We start from the raw sequence: 20,217 nt of genomic DNA on the forward strand, positions 1-20,217 counted from the left end.
ACTGAGTGACACTAAGAACTTCTGATGCACCTGCATTCAGCAGTTCTGGCAAGAGCTTGCTGCTCCACACTCTTTCAACATTTGGTGATGTTGATCTTTTTGGTTTGAGCAAAGATGGTCGGGTACAATGGCTTCTGATTATGTCATTTTGTTGTTGCTTTGTGATGCTGAACCATACCCCCAATCCTTAGTTTTGGAAGACTGGTTTCATTATGTAGCCTAGGTTGGTCTCTAACTTATTATATAGCCAGGGCTAGCCTTGAACTGTAATTCTTGTTTTAACCTGCAATGAATACCCGCCCATAGTTTTTCATAAATTTATTAGTCAGTTGCAGCCTTTTTTATGAAACGCCTTTATGCTTTTTGTTTTCTTTTGCTTTTTGAAGAAATGAAATTTTTCCAGGCTGGCCCTGAGCTCCTGGGATCAAGTGATCCTCCTACATCAGTTTTCTAAGCAGCTGGGATTACAGGTGCATCTGATCAAAAGTAATATTACTTCTCCTCTTTCTCCTCTTCCTGTTAGTTGGACCTTGTGCCTCATATCTGTCAGGCAAGTACTCTCCCCTAGAGCTACATACCTAGACACTGGTAAGTTTTTCCTCATTTTCTATAGTCTTGTATGACAATTCAAACACAAACATGCACATGCACACATGAACTCACACTGCTGGGATATGGGTTGTGATTATACTTAACTCATTTAATCTCTAGATCAACTGAGAAGAGGCAGCATCTTCACAACACTGAATCACTCAGTCTGGGAACACATTCCCCTCTCTGTTAAGGCATTCTTTAATTTCTTATAACAGCATCTTACATTTCTAAGTGTAGAAGTCCTGCATATTTTGTAGGACTTTTGCCTAGACTGGGATGACTCTTGGTGCTACTATAAATGTTACTAATACGCTTTTCATTTACAGGCTGGGGAGATGGTTCAAGGGAGAAGAGTGCTGGCTATGTTGACATGAGAACCTGAGTTTTGACCCCAGTTTAAAAAAAGAACGAAAGAAAGAAAGAAAAAAGAAAAAAAAGCTGGGCATGGCCATGAATACCTGTAATCCCAGTCCCGGGGTGGAGGGGAAAAAGAAGGATTGATGAAGCTTGCTGGCCAGCTAGCCTAACTGGAAAAAAACAAAGAATAAACAAACCAGCAAATTCCAGGTTCAGTCAGAGACTATGTCTCAGGAAAATAAGGTGAAGGGTTATAGAGCAGAACACTCAATGTACTCCTCTGGCCCATGTAAGAATGTACATGGGAGCCAGGGTAGTGGCGCCTGCCTTTAATCCCAGCACTCTGGAGGCAGAGGTGGGTGGATCTCTGTGAGTTCAAGGCTAGCCAGGTCAACAGAGCAAGTTCCAGGACAGGCTCCAAAGTTATACAGAGAAACCCTGTCTCAAAAATAAAATAAAATAAAATAAACAAAAGAGAATATACACAAGTATGTATTTGGTATATATTTACATGTACAGACAGACATACAGACATATGCACACACGCCCACCTCCTAACTGCTTGTGGCTGATTCACTTCTGGTCATTTAGTTAAATCTTACGTTGGTTATCTAGAAAGTGTAGGATTGTCTCCACATACAGTTACATTGTTCAAAAATACAATCTTTTACTCCTTTACCTCTTTCTCTAGCTCTAATTCTAATCTAATTTAACCCTAACTCCTTTCCTTTATTTTGTTGCACTGGCTAGAATTGCCAATACAATATGAAGTAGAGATAGTGAGAGTGGGTGTCCTAGACATGGGGGCAGACATTCCAATAGCTCCACATGATAAATGATGCGTACTAGAAAGTAAAGCTAGTTTGCTTAGAACTCTTGACATTTTGGTTGTAAGCTTAGCCTTTAATGGCTGAACCATCTTTCCAGCCTTGCTTAGAACTCTTAATTATAAATGGGACCTGGATTTTAATAAAAGTTTTCCTTACAACTATTAAAATGACTATATGGTTTCCCCCTTTATTCTAGTAATATAATAAATTATATTAATTAATTTTCATGTCTTGAATAAATCCAACTTGGTCAACATTTTTTATTAAACCCTAGGAGAGTAAAGTTGCAGGTAGAAGGGAGAGGGTTGAGAATGAGGAAGGTGGGATGACATCTCCACAGCATCCATGCTGTCCACTTCATCATCAGCTAACATATGTTGGACCAGAGTTAAAATGAATGGTATTTCTCATTCATGCTTCAAGAAACAAAGACCCTTAGTTTCTCTCCTCCTGTGAATGAGTATCCATCCTACATACACTTAATGCATATTAAATAATACTGAGAACCATTTATCATGCCAGCCTTAATCTAGATACCAGGAACCAGTGGCAAACAAAACACCAAAGGGTTCTGCTTTTCTATCTTGTAAACATTAGACAGTGAAGCACAGAATGACTAATGCAGAAATAGAAAGCAGTGATATTCAAGGATGAACAGAGGTGATGGCCATATTCCAGATGGAGGGCACACCCAGCTCCCAGGCCTGATGGGACATCTTGGTTAGCTGAGTGGTAGAGGCTGCAGGAGCCTGGTGCCTTAGTGCCTGAGAAGATGGAGCAGAGTTAAATTTCACTCTCAGTGTGAAGATGACCACAGGACAGTTAGTGTAGGAAAGTGTAGACCAATTTAACTCCTTCACAGATTATTGCTTCATTGGGAACAGACAGCAAGGGGCAAGTGTAGACAGAGGTGGGAACTCAGAAGAGGGTACTGCTACATAGATGAGGTGGCAGTGGGAAGGACCATGATTCAAGGGTACAGAACCTGCCAATGATTCATTGTAAACAGGACAAAAAAAAAAAAAAAACAGAATCACAGATAAAATGAAATATGTCTAGGTTCTTTGGAAGAAGCTAAAAATATAGAAACAAAATTATGTTGTATCATAAGCCATAACTACTTATATCCTTCTCATAAAGCTAAATTTGAGGTTTCTATGTTTCAACGTAGTACAACATGTTTAAATAGCTCTAAGATGCATGTACTTTATTAAAGACTATCATTTCACTCCATGCAAAACTGTCATAATAAACACATAGAGTCATTCTACTAAATACAGATGCTGGCTATGAAAAGGTGCTGGTTTGGAACATCTGTCTCTACAAAGCAGATAATCTTGATACCAAGAAATAGATGGCTTCAATGAAATAAATTTTAACACTAGAAGACGTCTTATCACCAACGTTCATCCTCTGGCTTAACCAGTCTTTATACTTCAAAAGATGCTCCAAGGAATATCTAAGTAGGAGTGGGGAAACCACACTATACAACACAGAGCCTACAACCTGGGATCACTCCTCTGTTTCACACCACTCCACTCCATCTTTAGTTCTTATCTGCAAGAGTGAGGGTGAAATTTGAAAGCTCCTACAACTGGAGTATGATAGTTGAAGGTCCAGTGGCAAACACTTCAGGTGCAGAAAATAAAAATAAAGAAAATCAAAGGATGAAAAAGAGACTGAGCTCAGAGAGGAGAGGACGCCCACTTTAGAAGGACTAGAAAAAGAACCTTCAAGTAACTCAAAGTCACCATGCTGATGGGCTAGAGCTGATCAACGGGAGGCAGCTAACACATGAGCTTGGCTATCATAGGAGATTAGGAATCATCAAGGTGTGAAGAAGACCTGACAGCATAGGATGGTGGACAGCATAAAACTGGTAACAAGTCACAGATCGATAGCAGGATCAGCACTGCCCTATGCTTGCCAAGCTAGAATAAGAGGGACATCATTATAAAATGAAATTGTTTCCAACAGGGGACAGCACAACTCCACAAAAACTCAGTGAAGAAACACAGCACCTGAGTCCATGACTCAAATGATGGTTTACTACAGGACTGCTGACCAAAATGCTACAACTCAAACGACATACAAGGGAAGACCGTGATGGTTAAGTTTTGTCACCGTGATAGGATTTAGGATCACCTAGAAGACAGACTCTGTCTGGGAGAGTGTTTCCAGAAAGGTTTAACTGAGGGAAGACCTATCGTGAACATTGGAGGCACCATTCCAGGGCCTGGGGTCACATACTGAATAAATGGAGAAAACAAGCTGACACCAGCATTCTTATCTCTGTTTCCTGATGCACATGTAATGTGACTAGCCACTGGATGCCATGCCTTGTCTGATGTGATAGGTTGTATCCCTTCTCAAACCGTGAGCCAAAATAAACCCTTCCTACTTAAATTGCTTTAGACACAAATTTTTTGTTTGTTTTGTTTTTCGAGACAGGGCTTCTCTGTGTAACCCCAGCTGTCCAGGAACTCACTCTGTAGACCAGGATGACCTGGAACTCACAGAGATTTACCTGCCTCTGCCTCCAATGTGCTGGGATCAAAGGTGTGCATCACCACCACCCGGCCCTGGACAAGCATTTTATCACAGCAACAAGAAAAGTAACTGATACCGTAACTAAAATAAAATACTTACTACAAATCTACTATGCAATTTTTCTAAGATTCTTTTTTCATTCATAGCCAGAGTTTCACCTTTCCTCTTCTTTATCCTTTTTTTTTCTAGTTTTTTGCAGGCATACATTTTTCCTGTAGCTCGTACTTGACAGGCACAAACCTAGTTTAAGGGGGGGAAAAAGGATTATATATACCTGACATTTTTAGGGTATATGAAGTGAACTGTTTTCTCTATGATAATCTTCCCTGGTAAAGGCTGGACACAGCATGTGATAAGCCAAGGCCATTTGGGTATTGATAACTGGAAGTTTTCAGCTGGATCTTCCTCTGACTCCCACTTTCTTGTCAATAATAGCTGTTGGGAGTAAAGTGAATGAAATAGTGTGCTTTATTGAGACGCAATTGGAACCTGTTTTTGTGTGTGATCATGTTGAGTCTATTTAAGGATGTCCTGATATGTCTTTAGATTCTTATAAAAGCAAAAATTTTAGAATATAAAATTTGAATAATTCTGAATTTTTTTTTAAATTAAAAAGTTCAAGGTTAGGCACAATGGCTTCATGTCCTCAGGAAGCTAAAGGAGGGACCATCACTCTCCTGCCAAAGATGAAGTCAAGATGGTGACACAAGATCACACAACTGGAAATGGCGAAAAGGACTTAATCTTGGGCTTGTACAGCTCTGAAGTACACCCTCTTCTCACCACACTGTGCTACCTTTGGAACCAGCCATGAACCCAAGTGCTTTCCACTGTGCTTGTCCCAGGAAGCTGGAGATTGACTTTATAGCACTTAGAGCATAAGCAAAAGAATTACTGTTGGCAAAATAAGTAAATTAAGTTGTTGTTACTGTTTTAAAGCTTAAAGCAGAAGTACATTTTGCTCAAAGATCCACCTTTATTTCAAGTTGCCTCAAATTATTCTCAAAATGCACAATAAGGGGCTAGAGAGATGGCTCAGAGGTTAAGAGCACTGGCTGCTCTTCCAGAGGTCCTGAGTTCTATTCCCAGCAACCACATGGTGGCTCACAACCATCTATGAGATCTGGTGCCCTCTTCTGGCCTGCAGGCACATATATAGGTAGAACGCTGTATACATAATAAATAAATAAATCTTTAAAAAAAAAAGCTTTAAAAATGCACAATAAGGAGATAAGTGTATGGGCAAAGTTATACATTACCTGAGCTCATGTTTGTGGATGATTGGCTACCTTTCTAACAGAATTACTAGCATAATTGGCACAGATTACTCACCTCTCCAAATCCGCCTTTTCCTAGAACTCTGTAATGTCTGAATGTGTTCTTTGTTACTGGCTGCCTAACCAATTAAAAAAAAAAAGTTTCAGATCTCACATTGCACTGTTATTTTAAAATAGAAAAGCCAACCTAGAGCTGGTGTTAATCTTATCTGTTGGCCCACATTGTCTGAAACAGAGTGCCTAAGACAAAGGTGTCTATGGTCAGGAATCACAACTCAGAACGTTTTACTCAGAGAAACAACCACACTTAAAATTTATTACAGTCACTGACACAAAACATAGAACAGTTCAATTACCCTCTCTAATTTAAGATGAGTATACAAGCAGCCCATTCTAGGAAATACATGTGTTTACAGCTCATGGATCAATCTTTGGCATACTTTACAACCTGTCAAAAGGCTGCTGAGGAAAACTACATAAACATAGTACACTTTCCTTTAAGTAAAGTACCTCAAAATGTAACTTCTCAAAAAAAAAGAAACACACACACATGTATATATATATATATATATATATATATATATATATATATATATATATATATATATATATATATGCATGCATGCTGGGTGTGGTGGCACATACCTTTAATCCCAGTTCTCAGGAGGCAGAGGCAAGCAGATCTCTGTTTAAGGCCAGCCTGGTCTACATAGCAAGTTCCAAGCCAACCAGACAACATAATGAAACCTCATCTCAAAAGGGGAGGGGTATTGTCAACTATTAGTTTTTAAAAATAGTTGTTTTAGGAATAATAATCACAATAGTACTAATAGCAGCTAATATGTTGGTGGTATTTCTTTTGTGCACCATATACTGGGCTACACATTGCACATGCATGTCCTAGCAAGAATAAAGCAGCATAGGGTATTGTGGTGGTTTGAATTAAAATGGCCCCCATAGGCTCATGTGTGCTGCCATGCTTCCCATCATGATGATACTGGATTAAACCTCTGAACTGTAAGCCAGCCCCAACTAAATGTTTTTCTTTTATAGGAGTTGCTGTGGTCATGGTTGTGGTGATATTTTATATGTTAATAAATAAAGTTTGCCTGGAGATCAGAGGTCACATAGCGAGCCATAAACAGAAGTCAGGTGTTGGTAGTACACGTCCTTAGTCCAATCACATGGCAGGCAGAGTTTCTGTGTGGTCAAGGATACAGCCAAGCTGGTGACACAAGTCTTTAATCCTAGTGCCAACCATAGAGACCTGGAGGTGTGTATAGACAGGCAGTGACGAGGAAGTGATGTGGCTGGGCTTAGAGCCAATGAGAAGGCAGAATAGGAAAGCAATAAAAGCACAGGTTAGAGAGGAAGAAGCTCTCTCTGTGGAAGTTACAGCGTGGTGGTAAGCTAAGGCTAGTTGTGGCTATTTGTTATTTCTCTGATCTCTTTGGCTATTACTCCTGTGTTTGGCTCTGTGTTTCTTATTTTAAAAGACTGTTTCAAAATTTGTCTACACATGGTGTTTCTTCACAGTAATAGACACCCTAACTAAGATATAGACATAAGTATCTCTGTACAGAAAAAAAGGATCTATAGTTCATAGTGGTTAAGTCACTTGCCTAATGCCTCACAGCTAGTAAGAATTTGAACAGAGGCTTAGACTGCAAAGTTTCAACTACTGCATTGAATTACTACAAAGCCATTTAAAAGAGAGAGAGAACAGGGTCCACTGAATCGGAAGAAATTATATAGCATTCCACCTACTAAAGATTTCTAGAATGTATTCAAGATTCCCAGTAGTATTGTGATAGGTAGAAAACTGACCTGAGCATCAAATAGTAAGCAATGTAAAAAGCTACTTTTATTTAGTATTAAATTAAAACCTACCTTTCCAGCCATTTCCATTGTAAAAATCGACAGAAGTATATACTGTCTTGGTATTCTTCAAATGGTGTTTCACTCAAATAGGTATAGACAATTCTGGAAAAGATTTTATGCAATTATATACATTTATCATGTAAGCATATGATATCTGTGTCATAGTTAAGAAGTATCCACTAAGAAAGGTGGTTTATACACAATTTAGTATACAGAATTTGCTGTTATAGAAGTCCATAGATTCTGGTGTTATCAGTGAACATACAAATTACTTAAAAGAAAGGGAGTCCCTTTACTCTCTGAAAGTCAGACGTTCTTTTTTATGTGTATGAACAAGACAAATAATAATTCAAGAAAGAGAGTCCATCAGTAATGGGGCTTGGAAAATGGCTCAGTCAGTAGAGTGCTATGTAGCCATGAGGACCTAAGTTTGGATCCCCAGAAACCACGTTAAAAGCCAGGATTGGTTGTGTATATCTGAAATTCCTAGCACTTGGGAGGTAGAGATGAGAGGATCAGGAAATCATGGATATCTTTGACTACATAGTGAGATCAAAGTTAGCCAGGGAAGGTTAGCCAGGGCTACCTGAGAACCTCTCTTAAAAGCTAAATATTGCAGCCTCAGTGCTTGAGAGTATGTGTAGGGGATTAAAACCAAAAGACCCTGAGGGATTTGCTGGCCAGGTAGTCTAGTCAAAACAGCCATGTCCATATTCAGGGAGAGACCCTGTCTCTAATAATAAGATGGAACACAACTGAAGACAACACTCAATAGTGACCTCTGGCATCCACACATGCACATACGTACAAACAACTATATCTACTACATACAAACATACAAGAATGTTGGAATAGAAAGACAATAATTTAAAAGGCATTCAAGCTGGGCAATGGTGGTGCATGCCTTTAATGCCAGCACTTGGGAGGCAGAGGCAGGTGGATCTCTGTGAGTTCAAGGCCAGCTTGGGCTACAGAGTGAGTTCCAAGGAAGGTGCAAAGCTACACAGAGAAACCCTGTCTCAAAAAACAAACAAATAAACAAAAAAAACAACAAAAAGGCATTCGAGGTGTGTGCATAAGTGTGTATTTCAGGAGAAAGTCAACCTTTTACCAATAAAACAAAAGTGCTTAAATGTACAGTAATTGTCCTATGGTAGGAAATAATATATATTACACTATCTTTTTTTGAAATGAAAATCACCTAATAAATTATTTTATGCTACATATTTCTTTGTGTGCATTATGTCTATATTGTGTATGCATGTGCATGTGTGTATGCAGTACATTGACTGGCCACCAAACCCTTGGTCTCCACCCACGATGCTGGGTTTATAGGCACAAGTAGTCATACTGGGCTTTTATATGAGTAGAGGAGAGCTGAACTCAGGTCCTCTTGCTTTAACAGCAAATGTTCTTTAAGCACTGACCCATCACCTTACACTACATATTTCTTTGAGAAATTATATGAAATTAGCCCTGTCTCTTGGATTTTATTTATAATTCTATTATAGGAGTATTAAAATTCATACTTGGGGGACTTGGAATATGGTGCAGTGGTAGAGTGCTTACATAACAGCTGACATTCTGGGTTCAATCCCTAATAGCACAAAAATGAAACAAGGGCAGGTACACTATTTCTAAGACAACAGGGCAGACAGAGCTACTGGGACAAGGCACAATGTATACAGATCGCTTTGGTGGGGAAGGAAATGATCTGAAGCCTTCTGAAGAAGGTGGGGATATGGATTGAAGCATCACAGAAGTTACCCAGATATTACAAAAGGGGAAGTACTCAAGCACAGAGTCCAAATGGAAAAATACTGTGGTTTGTTTATGAAATTGGTAGTAGAAATTGAAGAGGCTTTGGAAATTCTTCCACGATTTCTTCTGAGTTTTAGAATCTGAGCCAGTCACATGATTTCTGTCTTACTTTATTTTTAAAGAGGTAATTCATATGTTCTTGATAATGAGGATCCCCTCTGGGTACTGTGGCCTTCACAGGGGTGTGCACTAGTAAATAGGTATCTAGCACTGAGACATACTGTGCTTTTCTGAAACTTCCTTCATGAGCAGATAGGTGGGTTCCCAACCACAGAACATACAATATTATTTTTCTCAAAGGTAGTGGAATGTCTGTTTCTTAGTTACTAAAAAAATATAACCCACAAAATAAAAGCTTTTCAGCCTCAGGCATTTTCAGAATGAAGGTGGGATTTTCAGAATGAGAATGGTGTCCTCATAGTTTCAGTGTGAATACTCCACAGGAAGTTCTTTAGACCAGCCCTTGTTTTCCAATGACTCAAGGAGGCCTGTCCCTGTCTCTAGGAAACTTTCCTTAGATGTTACCTTCTCTCATGATTGATATCTTTGCAAAAATTGTACAAACCAAGCTGATGTGTGTCCTTGAGGAATGTGTCCATGTGAGGGTGTCAGCTGATCTGTCCTCAAGTAGTATGACTCCTATATGTAAGCTACAGCAGAAAGAGTCACCTGGAGGACAGTACAGAAGTCAAGATCACCAGAACGCCTACTTAGGCAAGTCCTGCCTTAGCTATTCACAAGCAGGGGGGCTGAGGTAAATTATCCAATTTCTATGGCCTCAGTTTCTCGAGTGAGTGGTAAATCATGTCCATGAGGGACAAATGGAATAATATTTGCAAAGTAACTAATCTGCAGTTGTCATTACCACTGCATGCCTCTTAGTGCACGTATGACAGGAAGAGTTCATGACTCACCCCCAGTAGAGGAATTTAAAAGACAATAAAGTATAAAGTACAGGTCTCTCCTGGTGTGTCTGAAATCAAGAAAAAGGAAAAGTTTTATGTTTAACAACAATGTCCTAGGTGTGTAGTGAAGAAAGAGACAAGACTATATGCCTTGTCTGTCTTCGATACCAGAGAATAAAACAAACAGAACCAACATCTTTTTGCAAAGTAAATTCAAATGGGGGTGGTGGATTTATTCAGTGGTAGAGTGCTTGCCTAGCAAGGGCAAGGCCCTGAGTTTGGTCCTCAGCTATAGGAAGTGTGGAAGAGACAAACTGAAAGAAGAAGGGAGAGGGAAGAAAAAGAACATCTGCAGACCACTGCAGGCATGTGCACATAGCCCCCCCCCACAAATGCTATTATTTCTTTTTTTGAGTATTAACAATATTTTTTTAATCATTCAATCCTCAGTTGCAATTACTTTGACTATAGCAACCAACATCTTTTATAGCAAGGATCTTGTATTTCAATACAGTAAATCTGAATACTGTGCAATAGATTGTTACAATAATTTTTGGCATTTGATTATACATGCCTGTTTTTACAGTTTGAACAGGTCATGTTCCCCAGAGGCTCAAATGTTGAATACTTGGTCTCTAGCTAGCAATGCTATTTCCAAGGTAGGGCTTGAGGAAGGAAGTCCTTTAGGGGTGTGCCTTTGAAAGTTAAAACTGGTTCTGGGTCCTTTCCTGCTTCCTGTCCATTGCATGGTAAGCAGCCCTCTCATCCTCATATTGCTAGCATCATGGTATTCTGCCTTATTGTAGACCAGTCACAGTGTGGGAGAGCTGGCAGAACCATAACTGCAGGATCTCCATGACTCGGAGTAACAGCAGGATGGCAGAGAGGAGTCTCAGTGAGGGTCCAGTGTTGATGTTGTAGCAAAACCTTGGGGCCTTGAACCTTGATTCGTGGCAGTGAACACTTGCAAGCAAAGTCGTCTACATCATTGGTCAACATTGAAGGCAGTCAGGGTAGGAACTCAAACAGGGCAGGAACCAGGAGCTGGTACAGAGGCCATGGAGGAGAGCTGCTTACTGACTTGCTCCTTATTATTTCTTCTATTTTTTGAGATTATAATCACATTATTTCTCCCTCCCTGCCCCCACCAAATGAAATTTATTATATGGCCTTCCTTGCTCTTTTTCAAAAATATATATTTATTATTTAGGAATATATATTATGATATATTACATATTATATATTACTAAATAATAAATATATTTATATGTCATTTATTTATACATCTATATATATTCCTAAATATATAAGTACAATCTGCTCAGTCTATGTACTGTACTTACTTGAATATTTTTAAGGCTGACCATTTGGTATTGGATAACCAATTGGTGTGCTCTTCCCTGGGGAAAACTTTCTCCCACTCTCAGCATTCCTTAATTGCCTGTAGTTCTTGGTGCAGTGTTGAAGCCTTGTGGCTTTACTCCAGTTATATTGGTATGTCTATTGTTGTTCTTGCTCATAAATAAATATTTTTAAACGATGTTCAATTCACTAGAACATCAGGAATTTGAATATTCAGTGAGAACAAGCAAATGATGACAAAATTAAAAATCTTTCCTGGAATGGTGGTTCTACCTTCAATCCAAGCACTCAGGAAACAAAACCAGATGGATCTCTATGAGTTCAAGGCCAGCTTGGTCTATATAGTGAGTTTCATGCCAGTCAGGGCTATATGTACATTGAGAACCTGTCTCAAAAAAATTTTTTTGTTTTGTTTTTCAGAAAACATCTACTCTAATATCATGCCTGGCTAGAAAAGAAGAGGCAAAGCCCGGTAGTGGTGGTGGTGGTGGTGGTGGTGGTGGTGGTGGTGGTGGTGGTGGTGGTGGTCGTCGTGGTGGCGGCAGTGGCGGTGGATGCGGCGGACGCCTTTAATCCCAGCACTTCAGAGGCAGAGGCAGGTGGATCTCTGTGAGTTTGAGGCCAGCCTGGGCTACAGAGTGAGTTCCAATAAAGGCACCAAAACTACACAGAGAAACCCTGTCTCAAAAAAAAAAAGAAAGAAAGAAAGAAAAAGAAAAGAAAAGAAGAGGTAGAAACCATTTATCCATCTGTGGGCATAGGAGTGCTAATTTAATTTCCTAATGAAGGGAATTAACATCTAAACCATTCACATCCTTAGCATGCAGAGTGCTATACCTCAAGAAGCAGCCAGAGTAGATGGGGAACCTTGATTTTTTGATTAGAACCTAAGTATCTTACTGAGAAATCTTAACTTTATGTTGAATAAATAAATGAGGAAATTAACTCTCTTTAGAGGTCTGCTCTCCCACTTACAACATCAAGACAGACCAAAATAAGCTAAAGAGATTTGAAAACTTGCTTGGGCTTTAAAAAAATGTATAAGAAGGTCTTTAAAAGTCTCTGTGGGTGAAGGTGTTTGTAACCAAACCTAGTGACCTGCGTTTGATCCCCAGACCCTACAGTATAAGGAGAGAACTGACTCCTGTTAAGTTCTCACCTCTACATGTGTGTCATGGTATGCACACACTATACACACAAATAACAACAATAATTAAATATTTTTTTTAAAAAAATTTAACTAAGCCGGGCGGTGGTGGCGCACGCCTTTAATCCCAGCACTCGGGAGGCAGAGCCAGGCGGATCTCTGTGAGTTCGAGGCCAGCCTGGGCTACAGCGCGAGATACAGGAAAGGCGCAAAGCTACACAGAGAAACCCTGTCTCGAAAAACCAAAAAAAAAAAAATTTAACTAATTATGGGGCTGGAGAGATGACTCAGAGGTTAAGAGCACTGGTTGTTCTTGCAGAGGTCCTGAATTCAATTCCCAGCAACCACATGGTGGCTCACAACCATCTGTAATGAGATCTGGTGCCCTCTTCTGGCCTGCAGGCATACATGCAGGCAGAACACTGTATACATAAAAAAAAAAAAATGTAGCTAGAGTTTTCCTGCCTGACCCACACTCAGGACAAATCTCTGTCACCCGCCAATCCCACAGCCGCTCAGACCCAACCAAGTAAACACAGAGACTTGTATTGCTTACAAACTGTATGGCCATGGCAGGCTTCTTGCTAACTGTTCTTATATCTTAAATTAATCCATTTCTATAAATCTATACCTTGCCACGTGGCTTGTGGCTTACCGGCATCTTCACATGCTGCTTGTCATGGCGGCGGCTGGCAGTGTCTCCTCCCACCTTCCTGTTCTCTCAATTCTCCTCTCTGTTAGTCCCGCCTATACTTCCCGCCTGGCCACTGGCCAATCAGTGTTTTATTTATTGACCAATCAGAGCATTTGACATACAGACCATCCTACAGCAAAAAAATCTTAAAATAAATAAATAAAAGATTTATAAAAAAAATTTAAGTAATTACCAGTCATTTAATAATGGTTAGGAGCTGGGTGGTGGTGTCATACACCTTTAATCCCAGCACTTGGGAGGCAGAGGCAGGTGGATCTCTATGAGTTCAAGGCCAACCTGGTCTACAGAGAGACAGCCAGGGCTACACAGAGAAACTGTCTCAAGAAAAAAAAATTAAATAATTAAACAAACAAACAAACATACAAATAAATAAATAAATAAATGGATTAGGGCTACATGCTGATAGTTAGGAGTTTGTTGCTGTCTGAACATCACATAGTGCTTACATAAACTGATGCTTACCACATCACTAGGCAATACAATCTTATGGGCTCACCATCATGTGTGTAATCTGTTAGTAACTGAAAGCTCTTACATGACACATGGCAATACCACCAGGAGTCAAAAATGAAGTTTTTACTCTTATTTCCATAGCTACTGAAAATAGCCCACCCTTCTGAACTGACCACCCTTTTCTCATTCCCACCCCTAACATACAGCCTGTCTCAAACACTAGGGTATGGCTTCTTTATTGTACAGCACTCTCCAATGCATGTGGTTTGGTGTCTGTATCTTCCCTCCACCAACACAGTTCTAATCAAGGTGACAAAGGTCCTCCAATGGTAGAAGGAGGGGAGAGCTATCATACTGAATTGAAGAATGTCAGGGATGAAGAGGTAGAGATGTCTACAGTCTCTCTTCATTAATTATTTTCTGCCAAAGGACCTATAACATCAGTCACTCCTAAGCCTCAGATCCAGTCTCTCTGCCTCTCAGGTGACATGGGTGATTCAACTATTTATTTCTCAACTTTGTTTGATTATTCAAACACACCTCAAAACCCCAAAAGTCTGTGGATTCTACCATTGCCTCAGTCTCCTAAGCATCTCTAAAGCTCACTCATTTGTCTTCATTATTGTCCTCCTGTATAGTCGGGGTTCTCTAGAGGAACAGAACTGGTAGAATGAATATATGGGATGTACAAGAGTGGCTCACAGGCTTGTGGTCTAGCTAGTTCAACAACAGAAAATCAAGAATACAGTAGTTGTTCAGTTCACAATGTTAGGATTCTGTACATGCGCAGCTTGGGGTCCTGTGTCGTCTTATGTCTTACATCATCAGCGGGGTGGTACCCACCTCGTGGCCACGCAATCCCCATCTTAAAAAGCCTGACTCAGACCCCCACACTCTGTGTTCTCCCTTTGCTCCCACCACCTTCCTTTCTGTCCAGGCCTGGCTCTCCTCCCTCCTATCCCTTCTTTCTTTCAAATAAAGCTCTTTATAACTCTTAGCAGTGTGGCCGTGGCCCGTGACTTTTCCGCCGATAACTAGTGCCGCCACCAGTGCCGTTTATCATAACCATCACACAAGGCTGGATGTCTCATGTGGTCTTCAGCATATATTAGAATTCCAAAGAAACAGGCTCTAATGTGAAAGGAAAAAATTCCCAGAGAGAGTGAGGGCAAGCAGGCAAAGAGCAGGAGCTTCCTTCTTCCATGTCCTTTATATAGGTTACCACTAGAATGTGTGGTCCAGATTTAAGGTGCATCTTCCCACTTCATAAGATCTGGATTTAGTGTGGATCTTCTCATTTCAAATGATTTAATTAAGAAAAATCCCTTACAGGTGTACCCAACACTTGTGTTTTAGTTAATTACAGACGTAGACAAGTTGACAACCAAGAATAGCCATTACAAGTCCACCACATCAACTTGACACACAATCATATCTCCTTTTGTCATAATTTCCAAATGAAAACAATAGCCAGGTCATGATTATGCCTAACATGATATATTTATCCCATGTATAATTACAAACACATTATAAATTTTAGTATAGGTGGCAAAGTCCCTTTGAGGGATATTCTTTTAGTATCTCAAAACTTAAATATGATTAACTGTTGCAACATGGTCCAAGAATGGAGTAGTGTGAAGGGAATTATAAGTGCTTCTAAGAAAACAAGCTTTATGACCTGTTTCTTCAAAAACACAAATGTGTTCTTGGAATGCATTGTCATGCCCCTCCCATGTATAACAGACAGAAATGAGTTTACTTTAGATTATTCATTACAACTGATTATTGTTATTTGTTTATATGTCTCTATGGAAAAGCATGTTGTTCCTTGTGTTGAACATCTCACTAATATGATTGTCCTTAACGCCCAGGAGATAAATTGCCAGTATTCTGAATAAAGTAGGCTATTGCATGAGACTTTAGTCCACCTCATCTTTAGGCTCCATTCTCACATAAGTAGCTACACAAACACATTCTTAACAAAACATGACAGAAACACTCATGTCAATTATAATCTTTGTTTTGAAACTCATCACGTGGCCTTAGCCTTCCTGTACTAACCATTCTATATTTCCTCTACCCTCAGCAAGCACCCCAGCTGGTTTTGGCTCTTTTCCTGGAGTGTTCCATACCTCCATTACTGACAGGTCTGTGCCCTTTGTCACCTTGCCAGGATTGGGTTCTGTAGTTCCCCACTGAGTGTAGTCACAGAACATAGTAGCACCAAGAGATGCCCTAAAGGACCTCCTGCATTCCAGACATAAACTTTCTTACCTCCATTGTGAAGAAGCAATCCAATGGTAAGCAATCCAGATTCCTCGTGTTAATCTGGACCCATTACCCCTCCTAACACAGTTATTCCTTTCTTAGCCTATTGGTTAAAGATCATTAGTAGCCCAGGGGGAAGTCTGAGCTTCCAGTTCTGTCTCCTGGCAGGCGTGCTTCCCCCTCTGGAACCAAAACTTCTAGGCTAGTAGAACTTGAGGTCACAGAAATAGGAAGCAAAATTTTTCCTAGTGAGTCACTAGGGGTGATAGTGAGTAGAACTATTCCCTTTTCTAACTCTTATTTCCTGGACCCATGGATTCTGGCTATGAGAGAAACTATATCATATATTAGATGCTGATTTAAAGCATACACCACCTTCTGGAGAACCCTGCCCCAGCCCTCCAGACTACTGTCTCCTAAATGGCTCTGTAACTGTGTCTTCAAAAGGCCATTCCATCTTTCTATCAGGCCAGCTGCTTCAGGATGGTAGGGAACATGGTAAGACCAGTGGATTCCATGATTGTGGGCCCACTGTCTCATTTCACTAGAAGTGAGTTCCTTGGTCAGAAACAATATGGTTTGGAACGCCATGATGGTGGATAAGGTATTCTGCAAATCCATGGACAGTAGTTTTCACAGAACCAATATGTGCAGGAAAGGCAAATATATAACCAGATTAAGTATCTACCCCAGTGTTGGGGGAGTTCCTGCAGATTTCTGCAGCTGGTTTGATTCTGGAGTGTTAGGACCTAGATTTAATCTGCATTTTGTGATTGCTACCTTTTGTCTCAGGTACCTTCTGTTTGAAGTCGTCTTATCTGAGTGTTTCCTAGGGGTTCAAAGCCTATGCAAAACTTGGTTGGGGGCAAAACAGGATGTCTTTTAACTGAGAATTTTCATTTGGTATTGTCCCTTTGTGGGGGCATAGATAAGAGGTTTCAGAATATGGAATTGACTTGCTAACGATGTAAATTATATAATAATAAAAGGGCCCTTTGCTAAACTACAGTGAGTCAGTCTACAAGAGACCAATCACCCTGCAGCTAGAAAGGCTAAAAATTTCATCCTTAGACTGCCTCTGTGCCTACTTTCCACAGACCTGTGTGAACCCCCACCTGATATATAACATTTGGCGTGCCAACTTGGGCTTGAAGAAGAACAATGGATCCAGACACATTAAGGACTGGAGGAAGTTTGCTCTCAGGGTAAGAAGACTCCAGAATTAGCAGAGTCTTGGCAAATTTAAATTCCCCCATCTCAGGAGCAACAAAATGTACAGTTGCTAAAACACTTGTTAAAAGAAAAAGTGGTAACTGCGCAATTTTTACAAGCATTAAAGATAGAAATAGAATGGCTCCTGAGACAAGGAATAAATCATGAAAAAGGCCCATCTCAATAGAAAAAAGAGAAAGAAAGGAAATAAAAAGGGAAGTCTTCCCAACAGAGAAGAGGGAAGGAAAGTATAAGGATTATGTCCTTAATTACATCACCAGCCTGCAACGGCGTCCCAGCCTAAAAAGCAGGCGTGCCCTCTCTGTGCCCCCTCTTTCCATATCGCCTCTCCTTCCATATTCTCCCTCCTCTACGTGGTCTCTCTCTCTCTCTCTCTCTCTCTCTCTCTCTCTCTCTCTCTCTCTCTCTCTCTCTCTTTCTCTCTCTCTCTCCCTTTCTCTCCCAATAAAGCTCTAGAAAGGTAACCATGGCTCATGATTCTTCCGCCACTGCAACATCTGTCAGACGGCGGCCAGCCACGAGCACCGCTGCTTAACCAACATTGGTGCCGTGACTCGGATAGACCACCCAGGACCTGCTGTGACCGCTGCTGCCTCCTCCCCCATCCAGCGAGACCGAGAGACAGTGAGCACACGCTCGTCCCTCTCCTCCACTGGACCCATACACAGCTACTACTACTGCTACTGCCATGATTCTTCACCACAGTGAGTAAATCCGACCATTCTCATGGCTGTAGTCTGAGCTATATTCTTTGCAACGGACACCCCAGGGGTTGTCCTCAGGCTGCACTGGCAACGGCAGGCACATTTTCACTCCTGACGAGGGGGTCAATGCTGCCTCGGGTCCAACAGTGGACCAACTGCAGCACAGCCACAGCAGCCCTTACCATCCCGTGACAAAGAGGATGGCTAACTTGAGCTGATTCACAGATTTCTCTTCACTCCTCAGGGACGCCCGGGATTGGAGTCTGATCCTGGTTTGTTATTTTAATTTTTTATTTTTCTCTCGGCTACAGCCATGGGACAAAGGGGCGGATACATTTACCACTTACATTGGTGGATGGGGTGGATACCGGTAAATATGGCTGCATAACAGCATCGTGGAAACTTCTGCCAGTGAATGGACAAATAAAAGAGTTACTTTATCCTCAAGCTTTCTGCTAAAGCTCTAAACCCTTCTCCCTCCCCATTTCTGCGTCTGCCACATGTAACCTTTTCTGTCTGACTTCTTCCGGCAGTGGGCGGGCTCAAATGCACAGGCTTGGGCGACTTCTATGACTCTCGCCCTAACTCACCTTAACTCCACCCACTCATTCTCAAACTGCCTTGAGAGACACAGACCGGTCTGGTAGCGGCTAAGATCCATACAAATAAGTTTACAGTAGTCAGGATGGCTCTTAAGCCAAAAATCAGCTTATAGCCTCAGACAAGTCTTCCAAAAGGATCGGTTTATAGTCTGCCTCTTGGCAGACCTTCCAAAAGCTGTCCTTAAGCCATCAATCATCAGGAAAAAAAATTCAGGACACAGAATAAAACCCGTCTCTTGTTCCCCAGACCTCCCTGACTAAAACTTAAGCATCTGGAGAGCAAGGCGCCTGACCCCACAGGCAAAAGAGCCATCTGTGGCATTTAAGGTGTGCCAGGGAAGAGATAAAAGTCCGAAAACAAAATTGCCAAGTGCTAGCACTCACTGACTCCCAAAAGCTGTTGGGTCCCTGTTTTAAGTGAAAAAAAGTCCATGGGCTAACAAATGCCCTGCTAGGCCATCAACAGCCTATAAAGACAACCAGTCAGCTGACTGCCCCCAGGCATCAAGAGTACATCAAGCTAAGACCTCCAGCAGACCTAAGCTTGGCTACAGACATGGCAGGGAACCCAGAACACAGTAGGGAAGCGATCCGTTTCTGTCCTGGACACCAGAGCCACTGACTTGGTCCTGGGAGTTTTGGGATGTCACCTCTCCTTTCTCTTATCCACCTCACCACATTTAATTGCACTTTCAGAGTTACTTAATGAAAAAAGATTTCCAGCTAAGATAAGAGCTCATTGTATCACTCCAGATCTACTACCTGTGTTTCTGAGGTGCATACACACAGGGCCCTGATCTTTGTCTTGTCCCTAATTCCAAAAAAATAAATTCTCATACACCACAAGCTTTTCTCTTCTCAGTTCCCTGTTCTAACTCACTGTTCAGCTAATGGTACAGGACCACCACATAGCTGGAGTCCAGAGATCATCAAGTAAGAAACTGTAAAAACTAAAAGGTATTTACACCCCCAGACCCAAAAGCATCTGGGAGCTACAAAAAAGACTTTAATGTAAACATCTATTACTGTGAGTTGCTTTTAACAATTGATCACCTGTCTCTTGGATGCCAAACTAGTAAAGGAAACAGGTGCTTTAAAATAATCTGTCTCTGATAAAGCTTAACATGTTTCAAAATCCATCTGGACAGGCTGGATCTACCAACATAAAATAATAATGATTCTTTTCTCTCTAAGCTTTTTTCTATGTCACCAGCATCTTGTCAGACAAAAGATTCCCAGCCACAGCCAAGAAGGATACATGTCTCTAGAACAAACGGATGGCAGACAGTATCCCACAATGCCTGTCTACCTCAGAAGACTACCCCAAGAGCCGACCGACGTCCAACAGTCAGCTGGAAGCAGCTTTTGAGAGAAACAACGCCCCTATTCCCATCTACCTGCTTTTTTTTTAATAATAAGTCTGGGATGTAAGGATTATGTCCTTAATTACATCACCAGCCTGCAACGGCGTCCCAGCCTAAAAAGGAGGCGTGCCGTCTCTGTGCCCCCTCTTTCTGT

The 20,217-nt window shown here is 41.0% G+C and overlaps 1 protein-coding gene across 9 annotated transcripts in view; it reads right to left on the reverse strand.

The window, feature by feature from the left end:
- Window positions 1–20,217, reverse strand: part of Grk4 (G protein-coupled receptor kinase 4) — a 103,807-nt gene that overhangs the window by 37,614 nt on the left and 45,976 nt on the right. For 6 of the 9 annotated variants that reach the window (XM_052736153.1, XM_052736158.1, XM_052736154.1 and 3 more), the window contains exons 6-8: window positions 7,499–7,591; window positions 5,664–5,727; window positions 4,431–4,571 (exon numbers count right to left, since the gene is read on the reverse strand). In XM_052736153.1, coding sequence (XP_052592113.1) covers window positions 4,431–4,571; window positions 5,664–5,727; window positions 7,499–7,591 — 298 coding nt within the window. Of the gene's footprint in view, window positions 1–4,430; window positions 4,572–4,605; window positions 4,767–5,663; window positions 5,728–7,498; window positions 7,592–20,217 lie in introns of those variants that run through there. The other 3 variants (XM_052736157.1, XM_052736156.1, XM_052736159.1) reach the window with 3 other exon arrangements.

This window comes from Peromyscus californicus, unplaced genomic scaffold (assembly GCF_007827085.1).
Source record: "Peromyscus californicus insignis strain IS unplaced genomic scaffold, ASM782708v3 Scaffold_13__1_contigs__length_99412109, whole genome shotgun sequence".
In the NCBI taxonomy this organism is placed as follows: domain Eukaryota; kingdom Metazoa; phylum Chordata; class Mammalia; order Rodentia; family Cricetidae; genus Peromyscus; species Peromyscus californicus.